Source organism: Cololabis saira, chromosome 12 (genome assembly GCF_033807715.1).
Source record: "Cololabis saira isolate AMF1-May2022 chromosome 12, fColSai1.1, whole genome shotgun sequence".
Classification (NCBI taxonomy): Eukaryota; Metazoa; Chordata; class Actinopteri; order Beloniformes; family Belonidae; genus Cololabis; species Cololabis saira.
In genome coordinates, this window is record NC_084598.1 from 3144178 (window position 1) to 3156740 (window position 12563).

At 35.9% G+C, this 12563-nt stretch overlaps 1 protein-coding gene across 1 annotated transcript in view; it reads right to left on the minus strand.

The window, feature by feature from the left end:
• Positions 1-2188: 2188 nt before the first annotated feature.
• Positions 2189-12563, minus strand: part of LOC133456663 (probable phospholipid-transporting ATPase IIA) — a 59921-nt gene continuing 49546 nt past the window's right edge. The window contains exons 27-28 of the mRNA XM_061735184.1: positions 8210-8413; positions 2189-4521 (exon numbers count right to left, since the gene is read on the minus strand). Of these exons, the coding sequence (XP_061591168.1) occupies positions 4385-4521; positions 8210-8413 (341 nt within the window). The 3' untranslated portion in view covers positions 2189-4384. The remainder of the gene's footprint in view (positions 4522-8209; positions 8414-12563) is intronic.

Genomic DNA, 12563 nt, shown 5'->3' on the forward strand with positions numbered 1-12563 from the left:
CGCAGATACAGCAATCGGTGAGCACATAAATAATGATCAGAATGTTGTTATCGCCTTGACCACCTTAATGTACCTTGTGTTGTTGTCAACTGTAATAGACCGCCGAGTCTATTGAATGCATATTGTGTGCAGTTGATACATTTATGCGTTTTGTTGTGTTTAGACCGCCGTGTCTATTTTCTATTTATAGATCTCATTAATGGCTTATAGACAATTGTGTCTATATTCTATCTGAATAGATTGTGTAATTGTAGTTTACATTTTAAGTTATATTAAAGATGGTTTGGCTCAGACCCTGTGAGTCACGGTCACACCAGCACCAAGGACAGCTCTCAGATTGACGGCTGTCAGGCTGCGTGTGTGTGTGTGTGTGTGTGTGTGAACTGGTTTGTGGCTTTCTGAGGCACCTAGGCTTGCTTGGCTCAGTAAACGTGAGCATTTGTGTTGTTTGCTGGGCATGATGAGGTGTCCGTTATCTTTAAGTTGTTGAATAGTAAAATAATGATCATAAGGGCCCATTGAGAATGCTCCGCCCCCTCTGTGCTGAAACCCACGCTCTGCCACTGGCGGAGGCTAAAACAAAACAGAAGAAATCTGTGCGAAACGAAAAGATAGAAAAAGCCATTGTAATGGCACCTTAAGTTGTTTTATTGTAATTTTATTCGAGTATGTCTTTGTATTGGGACTGAGTTGGAAATGTTTAATGTGAATTTTATTTATATGCTGCTATGTTGGTCAGTCATGTGTTTTTTCTTATTTATTGTATTTATTTATTTTGCCATTTTGTATAAAATACCAGTCTGAGATGGATGTTTGTTTAGCCCTATATGATGCAGTGAGTTGGAACTTGGAGGTCATTGGTATTTTGCTGAATGCAGCAATAAAATGAGGAGGATAATAATTATAATTGTTGTCATGACACTTTCTTTGGCTTTCTCGTTTCTCATTCAGTTTTTACTCCTTATATTGTCTAAAATTGAATAGGGGAATACACAGAGCTTTGCCCTGTTGCACTATTCACCACCCTGCAGTTATTATTATCCTGTGCTATGCATTCGTCTGCTGATCTGGAATGGTCTTTTTTGTTATAATCATTGAAGCTGCTTGTGGCTGTCAATCTGTTTCTAAACGACTTAAAGTCATGTAAAGTTAACCGATCCGACCTGTAAGATCCCAAAAATTTTGCGCGCGCGTTGCGCGCGCACGCAGTTTAGGCCTACGCTACGCGGGGGCCCCTTTGGGCTCAGAACCCATAAGGGATTACACCTGGCGACGCCCCTGGATAAAGTTCTTTATTTTCTGTAATGCAATTAAAAAAACAAAAATGTCATACATTCTGGATTCCTTACAAATCAACTGAAATATTGCAAGCCTTTTATTATTTTAATATTGCTGATTATGGCTTAAGATTCCCAGAATATTCTATTTTTTTTAGATAGGCCTTGGCTATTTTCATTGAGTTGGAAAAAGTACCAGTTAAAAATGATTGATTACAAATATGTGTAAGTGGTTTAGCTTTGTATTCTATAATATCTTTTACTAGTGCCATGTCAATATCAGTGCTGTCGGTGGATTTTTTTTATTTCTAAACTTGCGAACCAGATCTACTAACTCATTCTCCTCTACTTTTTTCAGAAAAATGGTGTTTGTGTTTCTAGTGATAATAATATCCAGCTCTACCCCGTCCCTTAGTGAGGGATCAGCAATATCCTTTGCTAAATTAAAGCCTACATTTACAAAATAGTCATTACATTCATTTGCTGTTTCTTTAGATGTGGTTGCAGTTTGTTTATCATTTTTAATAAAATAGTTTGGATAATCTGATTTTCCAAGATTTTCATAGCAGGCCTCACATTCAACCTGGATTCACAGGAACTCTTGTTTATTTGTCCTTGATACTAATGCATGTTAAACATCTAACAGAATTTATCCCAATTAAATTTTGTTGACAAATGTTGTGCAACCATTTCGCCAGTTACATCAATGAAACCTTTAAAAAAACGAGTCAACTTTTAACATTGACTTGATTCTTAACATTTTAATAATTCAGGTAGGAGATATTTCTATTGCAAAAAAAACCTTCAAAAGGATAAAGTCTAAGAATGATGCCACTCTTGTTTTATAGTTCAAATGACATTTATCTATCATTTCAGTGCTGCACACATTAAAAAAAGACAAGAAAAACCGATAAGAAAAAAGCACGTTATTTATTAACACAACACTGACATCAGCACAATTCTCCCTTTTTGTTCTGCTCATTTAAGTGCAATCAACAAATTAAATAGACATGTTAAATAAAAATAAGTTATTTACACCCATGCAAACCATTTTAGCATCATTTATGCTTTTCATTCCCATTGCAACATAAAAAAGTACACTCAATAGCTGCACAAAACAACATTTTGTGTAAACAGCTTAATTATTTAGTTTTTTTTAGGAAAAATGAAAGATCCAGTGTAAAGAGATGAATTGTATGACACCCTGGACAAACTGAAGCATTGAGTTCATTGTCTCGTTGTTAGAGTTATCACTTTTTAAAAGCTGAAACTATTTGAATGAAGTGAATTGTGAACATCTTATTCTAGTAGGTTGCAAGTTAGACCGCCGTATTTACTGGTGAAATTAAATTGCAGTGCAACACCGTGTGATCTTTTTCCCTGTTGTGCAGCAGTAATACTTGCTATTGACAATATCCACATGGTATTTACGTATTGATCAGTTTGATCCCTGTAGCACCCTATAATGTAATAATTTCCTGAAAATGTAATAAAATTTGCACTTAACTCAATCGAAAATGTAATAAAACCCAATAATGTAATAACTTCCCCAATAATGTAATATAATATCCTGACTGACATTGTAATAACATTTTTACCGATAATGTAATACCTTAGTACATTATTGGAAATTTATTACATGGTACTCAAAGTTTGCAATTTAACCCAATAGTCATTCTGGTGTTTCAAATCCAGCGTATATAACATTCTTAGATACTTAAAACACAAAATGTAGAACTCTGGACTGAAAATGAACATATATATTACATTATTTGTCAAGTATTACATTATCAGTTTTGGAAAAGAAAAAAAAAGACCCACCTGAAAATGTAATAAATTCCCAATAATGTAATAAGGTATTACATTATCAGTAAAAATGTTATTACAATATCCGTCAGGATATTTTATTACATTATTGGTGAAGTTATTACATTATTGGACTTTATTACATTTTCGAATGAGTTAAGTGCAAATTTTGTTACATTTTCAGGAAATTATGACATTATAGGGTGCTACAATCCCTTTTGTTTCTAATGGTTAAATGTGTAAGGAGTGTGGGGGATGGTGGAGTGTGCAGCCAGAAATGAGGCGGGGGAAATGAGGCGGGGGAACGGCAGTCACCGGGGTATTTTCAGTTATGGCTTTAGGTCACTGTTACAGTGCGTCATCATGCGCTGGTGAACGCTTGGCCGCGCCGGCCGGCCTGCGTGACCACATGAGAGGCTGGCGGAGCTCACCAGCAGCCCCGCCGCTGGCTTCTGCTGCAAATGACCAACGGCGTTTTGACCAAATACTAACAACTCAGGGTCCCTACAAAGAGACGAGGACGGATTTAACGTCAGACGCCAGGAGTCGTGCTAAAATAAACGGCCACACCGCCTCTGCTGTGCTGAGCTGTAGCTTTAAGGTGACTCAACAAACACACAAACTCGCAGTCTTATAAAAAGTCTAGCCAATAAACCCTTTTTAACTGTATAATCCTCAACTGCTTTTAGAAATCCCTCTACGAGGAGAATATGAATCAAGTTCTGAGAGAGAATCCTACGTCAAACTCACCTTTTCAGAATAAAAATAGCTACAGTCTGGGATGGAAATAGGAGAAATATCAGTTTACATTCAACAACAAAAAATGCTGAACTTCAGCTCTTAATAGTCGTCTGCCTAATGTGGTTTTCACATTATTCAACAATTTGGGGCAGCATCATTTACTGAGCTATTTTCTTTTATCCCATCCAGGGTAAAACAGTGCGTGACGGGTTTACATTTGTGTTTATGATGTTTAGAAGCTCTTAACAAGACCACAAATGATAAAGATGCATCTTAGAACCGGTTGAATCTGGTCAGTTTAATCCAGACCACAGTTCCTGCAGGTCAGAAATCATCTGTCACTCATTGCATCCAACACACAAACCAATATACGCTGCTTTTTCACTGACAAAAACTCTGCAGCCGCAATAAACAACCTGGCCCAGTCAAACAGCTTTGCAGAGGAAAGTAAAGGGAGTAAATCTAGAGATTCTCTGGCCCTGGTGCAGGCTTTTTTTGCAAAATGAAGGCAGAAAAATCTTTGTTTTTTTCCGATAATAAAGGAGCCCGGAGACGAGTCTTTAGGAGGTCAGCTTGGAGTAATTGGGGGGAGAGAAGCGTCTGCGCAGGTACTTGAGGATGTAGAGTGGCAGACAGCTCACCAGCGTGATGGCCGTCACCTTCCAGAGGAAGGAGACCGTGGTGATGAAGTAGACGTCTGCAAAAGACAAGAAGATAGGAATCACAATGATGAAGAAAATACATTTATAAAATGCATATACACTGCAAAATCTTAACAATATTTGTCTTATTTCTAGTTAAAATGTCTCATTACACTTAAAACAAGACTCCTCACTGGAAAAAATGACAATCTTCACCTGTTTCAAGTAGATTTTCACTTAAAATAAGTAGGAAAATCTGCCATTGGAATAAGATTTATCTTCTTATTACAAGCAAAACAATCTTGTTCCACTGGCAGATTTTTCTACTTATTTTAAGTGAAAATCTATTTGAAACAGGTGAAAATTGTTGTTTTTTCCAGTGATGAGTCTTGTTTTACAGAAAAATAACTTATTTGACAATTTTCACCTGTTTCAAGTAGATTTTCACCTGAAATAAATAGAAAAATCTGCCAGTGGAACAAGATTTTTTTGCTTGTAAAGAGAAGATAAATCTTGTTCCACTGGCAGATTTTTCTACTTATTTCAGGTGAAAATCTACTTGAAACAGGTGAAAATTGTCAAATAAGTTATTTTTCTGGTGATGACTATTGTTTTAAGTGTAATGAGATTTTTTGACTAAAAATGAGACATTTTAACTAGAAATAAGACAAATATTCCTGGTAATATTTTGAGTTTTTGCAGTGTAACAGTACATTTCTTGGTGTCAATTTACATTTCTGAGTAAATGTTTTAGGCTTCATCACATCTACTGCACTATGAACCAAGTCACTTAAGAGTTGAGGCTCCTGTAACTCCTGTAGCTCTTAGCACATTTGAAATGATAAAAGTGCATACTCTTTTCAAGTACATTTTCACTTGAAATAAGTAGAAAAAAATCTGCCAGTGGAACAAGATTTATCTTCTAATTACAAGTAAAAAAATTTTTGGCAGATTTTTTTCTACTTATTTCAAGTGAAAATTTACTTGAAACAGGTGAAAATTGTTGTTTTTTCCAGTGATGAGTCTTGTTTTAAGTGTATTGAGATTTTTTTGACTAAAAATTAGACATTTTAACCAGAAATAAGACAAATATTGTTGTTAAGATTTTGCAGTGTATAAGCATTTTATAAAATAAATAGCCTTCAGGCTAGGTTGGGGTAACTATTTTCTTTCTTTCTCTAGGAAAAGACATTCCCTGAGATATAAGAACGCATATCTGCTTGGTCAAGTTGTGACAGGCGAGAAGGAGGAAAATATTTTTTTTGCAGTGCATATCTTAGCAAACTAAAGTGAACAACAACAGAAGTGTTTATTCCAGGAGAATTCCTCTCAGGTTAAGTTTTTCTGAGGGGGAGTGATATTGTTCCAGACACTTTTAGATGCCACACACAAAAAAACAAGACCTTGTCAAATGTCCAACCAAACATGTTAAGTGCTCATGCAGCAGAATAGCCTCAAACGTCTATTCCTGTCTCGCTGCAAAAGGGAGAAAAACGTCCAAAAAGGTTACACTTGACCACATGCCAGTCATGATTGTAAGTGGTGGAGATTGCAGGCTGAAAATGGAAGTCCACACCCAACATAAAGCTGAAAATAAAGACCTGAGTGCTCTTGGTCACACTATTGTGCATGTCATGAGTCTTAATATGGCAGGAGTATAAACCACTTATATTTGTCAAAGTAAATAGATGTCCAAAAAACCAAGCGACAAACGTAGTGAAACGGAGAAAAAAGAACAACCAAAAATACATGGGTCAATGACGAATAAGGATTTTCAACAGGTCAATTTTAAAATAATAAAAAAAAGAATATCTATAGCAGTAGTTCAAACATTAAGAATGTTGTGTACACATAAATTCATATAAAAATTTAGTTTTTTGTCAAGATGAATTGGCATATATATATATATATATATATATATATATATATATATATATATATATATATATATCAATTTCCTTAACATCTTGACATCTTTTTTTTTTTTTTACAAAAATAGTTGTTTTTTTTAACTGTCGCGCCACATGATAATTCATAAAATGGACGTCAGTCAAACTTTGTTTAAAGGACCGTCTCAGAAAATTAGAATATTGTGATAAAGTTCTTTTTTTAATTGCATTACAGAAAATAAACAAAAATGTCATACATTCTGGATTCATTACAAATCAATTGAAATATTGCAAGCATTTTATTATTTTAATATTGCTGATTATGGCTTAAACTTTAAGATTAAGATTCCCAGAATATTCTAATTTTTTGAGATAGGATATTTGAGTTTTCTTAAACTGTAAGCCATGATCAGCAATATTAAAATAATAAAAGCCTTGCAATATTTCAGTTGATTTGTAATGAATCCAGAATGGATGACATTTTTGTTTTTGTAATTGCATTACAGAAAATCACAATATTCTAAGTTTCTGAGACAGTCCTGTATATTATGATTGAAATATAAATACAAATGTGTTGCAATCTTACACACTACAAGACACTTCTGAAATCATGCCAGATAGGGCAGAAGATTGATTTAAAAACATTTAGAGGGATTTCAAAAAAAAGTTTTCAAAACCAGAGTCCTGGTGGGACGGTCGCACCACATGACATTATGACGCTTAAAACAACAACAAAATCCCAAATAACTAGTATTTTTTGTAAAATTCAAGTGAGTCCATATGTGGGACAGGAAGGTCATATATATGGTATTTTTTTATCCATTTAAACCTTTTTTGAATTGAAAAAAAATCTGTTTTTCAGAAAATATAGCCGTCACGTCATTGACCTACCTGACTTTGTATTCCGCTGTAAAGGAACATCCCTCTCCCTCTCTGGGGACAGCTCTGTTCTTGTGTGTATTTTTGCTTTCACTAAAAACCTTTTTTGCTTTACATCAACCTCCGCAGGTCACAGGAAACTAACCAAACTGTTGGCATTTCCTCTTTGAAACTAAAACATTCCTGAGCTCCAGTTTGTGACTACACTCACCTTTAGACTTCCTGATACCCAGCATGCCACAGCTTATTGTCCACCGGAGACTGGCCGTGGACGAGCAGGTCCCCCCTACTGCTAAATGCTGACGTACTATTTCAAGGCCGTTCACAACACAATAACATTTTTCAGCCTGCTCTAAAATGAATGCAGACATTTTCATTTTGTCTCAATAAAACGTACTCGGACTGGATAAGTCGACCTTTTGTGTGGCGGAAATAGTGACTGCGTTTCCATGCATCAATAACCCTTTTAAAACCCGAATATTGGCAATAACCCGGTTTTGCACGGCCATGTAAACACCAATAACCCCTTTGAATAACCAGAATTTGCTCATATTCCGGTTTTTAAAAACCTGAATATGAGCCCTGGGTTACTCCTTCCAGGAAGTTCTTCTAAACACGGAGAAACCAAGACCAGGAGGAGACTAATCACTTCATAAATGTAATGAAGGATATGAACATTTCTGCATTTGTAGACGGTAGAAAGTACCGGGATAGAAGATTTACAAGAAGGTGAGAGAAAAGTTGCGTGAAGCAGCATTTGTTTTGAATTTGGATACAGGAAGAAGAAGTGGAAATGACGGGAATTGTGTCATGATGTTCTCCGTGCATCACTGGTTTGATCCAGATATCCTGAATGATTAATTACCATGTAAACGGAATATTCCCAATGTTTCAGTAACCGGAATATTAGCAATAACCTGAATTTTGACTGAATGTAAACGTAGTCAGTGTTTACATTATGTTTATGTTCACTTACCTATAAATTCATGCAAGAAGACGAGAGAGGCGACGTAACAGGCCAGGCTGAGCAGTTCTCCGACGATCATGAGCCAGTGCCAGGTCTGGATGGTGAGGGCCACCATCAGCAGCTCCGTCAGGATCAGAGACGTGAAGGAAATGGCCACGATGTGGACGAACTCTGACTCGAAGAGCAGCAGCGCTCCGTACATGATGATGCTCCCTGGGGAAGAAAGAGACCAAAGAACCACGTCTTCATGTGTGACTTCACTGGGAAAGACGAGGAATTACTGAAGGCATTTAGTTATATACAGGACTGTCTCAGAAAATTAGAATATTGTGATAAAGTCCTTTATTTTCTGTAAAAACAAAAAACTCAAATATCCTATCTCAAAAAATTTGAATATTGTGGGAATCTTAATCTTAAACTGTAAACCATAATCAGCAATATTAAAATAATAAAAGGCTTACAATATTTCATTTTTTTTTTTTTTTTTTTTTTTTTTTTTTAAATTGCATTACAGAAAATAAAGAACTTTATCACAATATTCTAATTTTCTGAGACAGTCCTGTAATCTTGTTTTGATTAATGACAAATGCACATTCATTCGGAGGTAAACCACAGTCTTATACAGGGATAAATCATCCCCAAAAAACAGTTCAAATGAATGGATGAACTAATAACTTTATTAACTTGTTTGCAAAAATCTGTTTCTTTTAAAAAATTCAGAACATCTATGAGACACGACACACCAGGACGGGATATGGAGGAATTGAAATTATGTAGAACCTTAACCTTATTTAAAAAAACATTGAAAAGAAGGATGATTTCTCTTTATCAAATTAATGAGTGGTGATGCTTGCTATGTTGATTTGGGTATTCATTTAATTGGTGATTTGATTTGATTATTTAAGGAGGAAGGAAACATGTAGACTGCACCTTTTACTTTTTTTTTTTTTTTTTTTTTTATTTCTCGAGGAATCTTTGTTATCCCCACGGAGGCAATTTGTTTTACTGGCAGTCTGATCTCTTACTTCTTGCTTTTATTTCATTACTCTAAGTAACTTTTTTGAGGGTAGGCAATGAATAAGCTTTGCTTCAGCCGACACCTTTTTCGGTCTAGATGTTATTTGTATTTTGGAAACTTTTTTGTAATGTTTTCTTTGAACAGAGTATTCATTTCCTTGTTGTCATTTTTATTCTTTTTCTGTGATGTGATGTTTGTGACCGAAATAAACTAAACTAAACTAAACATAGACGTGACCTGGAGCTGTCAATTATAATGTGGTGCAAATGACTGCAAATGGGGTGTGTGTAACTGATAATAAAAGCGAATAACTGATAATAAAAATAATCATCATCATCATTGTACTCAAACAGTTGGAAAGTAGAGTAAAATGTCAACAGAAACAGTATACAACTGTTTGCAAATAACCTAAATCTGCATTTAAAATGAAACAATAAATATATGAAACTCTGAAATTGGACTGATTGTTGGCCGGTTGGACACTGGGCTGCGTTAGTATGAAGAGATGCTGCTGGGACGTTTGGAAAATGTTGCTCAGCATTCTGTTTCTGAATCGAGAAGTTCTCCTTTACAACCACTAAACACATTTAGAGGGAAAGTCTTTACCTTTATCACTGACTTTGTTCTAAAGTTTATTAATATAAAAACATGAATATGAGCTTCATGCTAAAATGAGTAATTGATCCGAACCATGTGCAGCGATAAAAGGAAGCCAGACTGAAAACTGAAGGATGCAGGATCCACAGAGAATTTCAGATTTTTCCAGACCAAACTAAAATATTCCCCCTCTCCTCGGTGTAACGTGATCTCCAGCTTAGAGGAGGCAGCTGTGTTTCTGGATCTTGTTTTTAATGGCAGAGTTTTGACTTACAGAGCCCACTGCCAGAAATGTTTTATTACGTGCAACAAAAACTTTCCTCCTCATCCTTTTTTTCTTCTTCCAATTTTTTAGTGTCATCAAATTTGAGATCTGTTGAATTTTTCTGAGTAGAATAAAGTCTGTCAGAGAAGACAATGAAAATAAATGTCTTTGTACTGCTGTTTGATGAATACAGATATAAACAAATAAATAACAAAGTTAAGTTCTAGCTGCATTGTATTACTATATTTTTGATCATGGAATTTGTATACTTTTGTATACAAGGATGAACTGCACTTTGTGATACTCTGTTCAGACACAAAACCTGTTTGTGTAACATTTTAGGAAGGAGAAAGTGTGAGCATTTAAAAAATACTTACATATTACTTTAACACCATTTGTTTTAAATGAGGTATTTAAGAAGATCTGACCTCTCCTTCATTCTCAATCTGACTCCTGTCACTTAACTCAGGACTATGACCAGTTTGGACCGGGAGCAACAGTCGCTCAGCACCAAAACCAGGATTTGCCAACAAAAGAAAATGCCCCACTAAGAGCTGCACAGGAAAGGATGTGAGAGCCGGCATGAAACGAGAGTTGTTTACTTGAAAGTGGACCAAGGAAAAAACGAGTAATGCAAGCTCTGGACGCTGATGTGTTCAAAACACGAGCGAAAAAAGGAAGAGGCAAAGAACACGGGTAAAGGAACAGATAGGCCCACGCCGGCAGCAGGGCCCGTTCAATCACACCTTTAGAAACTGCATGAGACTCTCAGTGGAGTCGGAGTTTGGAGGACAAAGTACCGGTATGCAAAATGCAAACTATTTCACACGCTTCAGTATGCAAGAAATGCCAGGGTGGTTTGTTACTTTAAGGAAAAACGCTCATCTGAATAATCTATCTTGCATGGTATATCCCAGGGGTCGGCAACCCGCGGCTCTTTAGCGCCGCCCTAGTGGCTCCTGGAGCTTTTTCAAAAATGTTTGACCTTTTTTTTCTTTTCTCCTTTCTCTTTTTTTCTTCTTTTTTCTTTTTCTTCTTTTTTTCTTCCTTTTTAATCTCGATATTTTGACTTTTTTCTCGAAATTTTGACTTTTTTCTCGACATTTCGACTTTTGTCTCAAGATTGTACTTCAACATTAATCTTGACATTTCGACTTTTTCCTCGACATTTTAACTTTTTTCTCGAAGTGCATAATGAAAAGAAAAATCTTCCCCCGGTTCTAACTAATATAGAAACATGCAGCATGTGTTGCCTTCATTCTAAGGCTGATACAAGACTTTTCATTTTTTGCGGCTCCAGACATATTTGTTTTTTGTGTTTTTGGTCCAATATGGCTCTTTCAACATTTTGGTTTGCTGACCCCTGGTATATCCCATAATGCAATGCACCACTTGGCGGTCTCATCTCATTGTGCTGTGGCATACATGTACTTCTTTTATCATGGAAACCCACATACTACTGGCAGCCGCCGAGCCGCTTTACAGCACGTACCGTATACACAACTGTTCATGAAGTACGTAGTGTATGGTTTAGAAAACGACCAATGTCTCCCTCTTCCTTCGTGGGTTACCGTCTAGGCAGCGACCTCACCCCTCACCCCTCACCCCTCACCCCGTCCCCTGGCTCTGAGTCCACAACTGAAAGTGCTGATGGTTTGCCAGTTTGCTCCCGATCAGAGATTCCTATCAGTGAGCTTGGTGACTTGTATATCAAGCTAAAAACTGTAGAGCTGCTGGTCTGCAAATGGAAAAGGCCAAAAGTTGAAAAACAATAGCTTTATTTTAGCTTTATTATCCGTTCCCCCACGGTAACAGTTGAGCAAAAGAGTTGCAATGCAATGGCAGTATACAGAGCAGCAACTGGATATTTGTTATTTGCAGAGCTGTGTAGTAACGAGATACATTTACTCCGTTACATTTACTTGAGTAAGTTTTGGGAAATGTTGTACTTTTAGGAGTAGTTTTGAATCACTATACTTTTTACTTTTACTTGAGTAGATTTGTGAAGAAGAAACTGTTCCTCTTACTCCGCTACATTAGGCTACGTTGAGCTGTTACTTTTCTTTTATCCCTTTTATCCACGTACGCGTCAATCTCATGACATCACTGGGTGATTCTTTGGGAAAAATGTTTGTTTTTGCATGTTTTGTCACATTTACACAGACTCAAACACACACAGAGTTTCTATGAGTTCATGTTTGTTCTAGTTCTGCCTGGTTAAAAAAGAAAAGTACAAAGGCTGGAAATTTTGTGCTACTTGTGCGTAATTTATTTTTTTATTCTGTTATTATTTTATTTATTTTATTATTTATTAAAGTACTTGAATTTACTTTAAGATTATTTTAATTTAAGCTATTTTTTATTAATTTTAATTTATCTTATTATTTTATTGATTTAATTTGCCTGAAGATGATTATTTATTACTTTTGTCTGTTTGAATGGTTGTGTTAAAAAAATAAATCAGACGTTACTCAACAGTTACT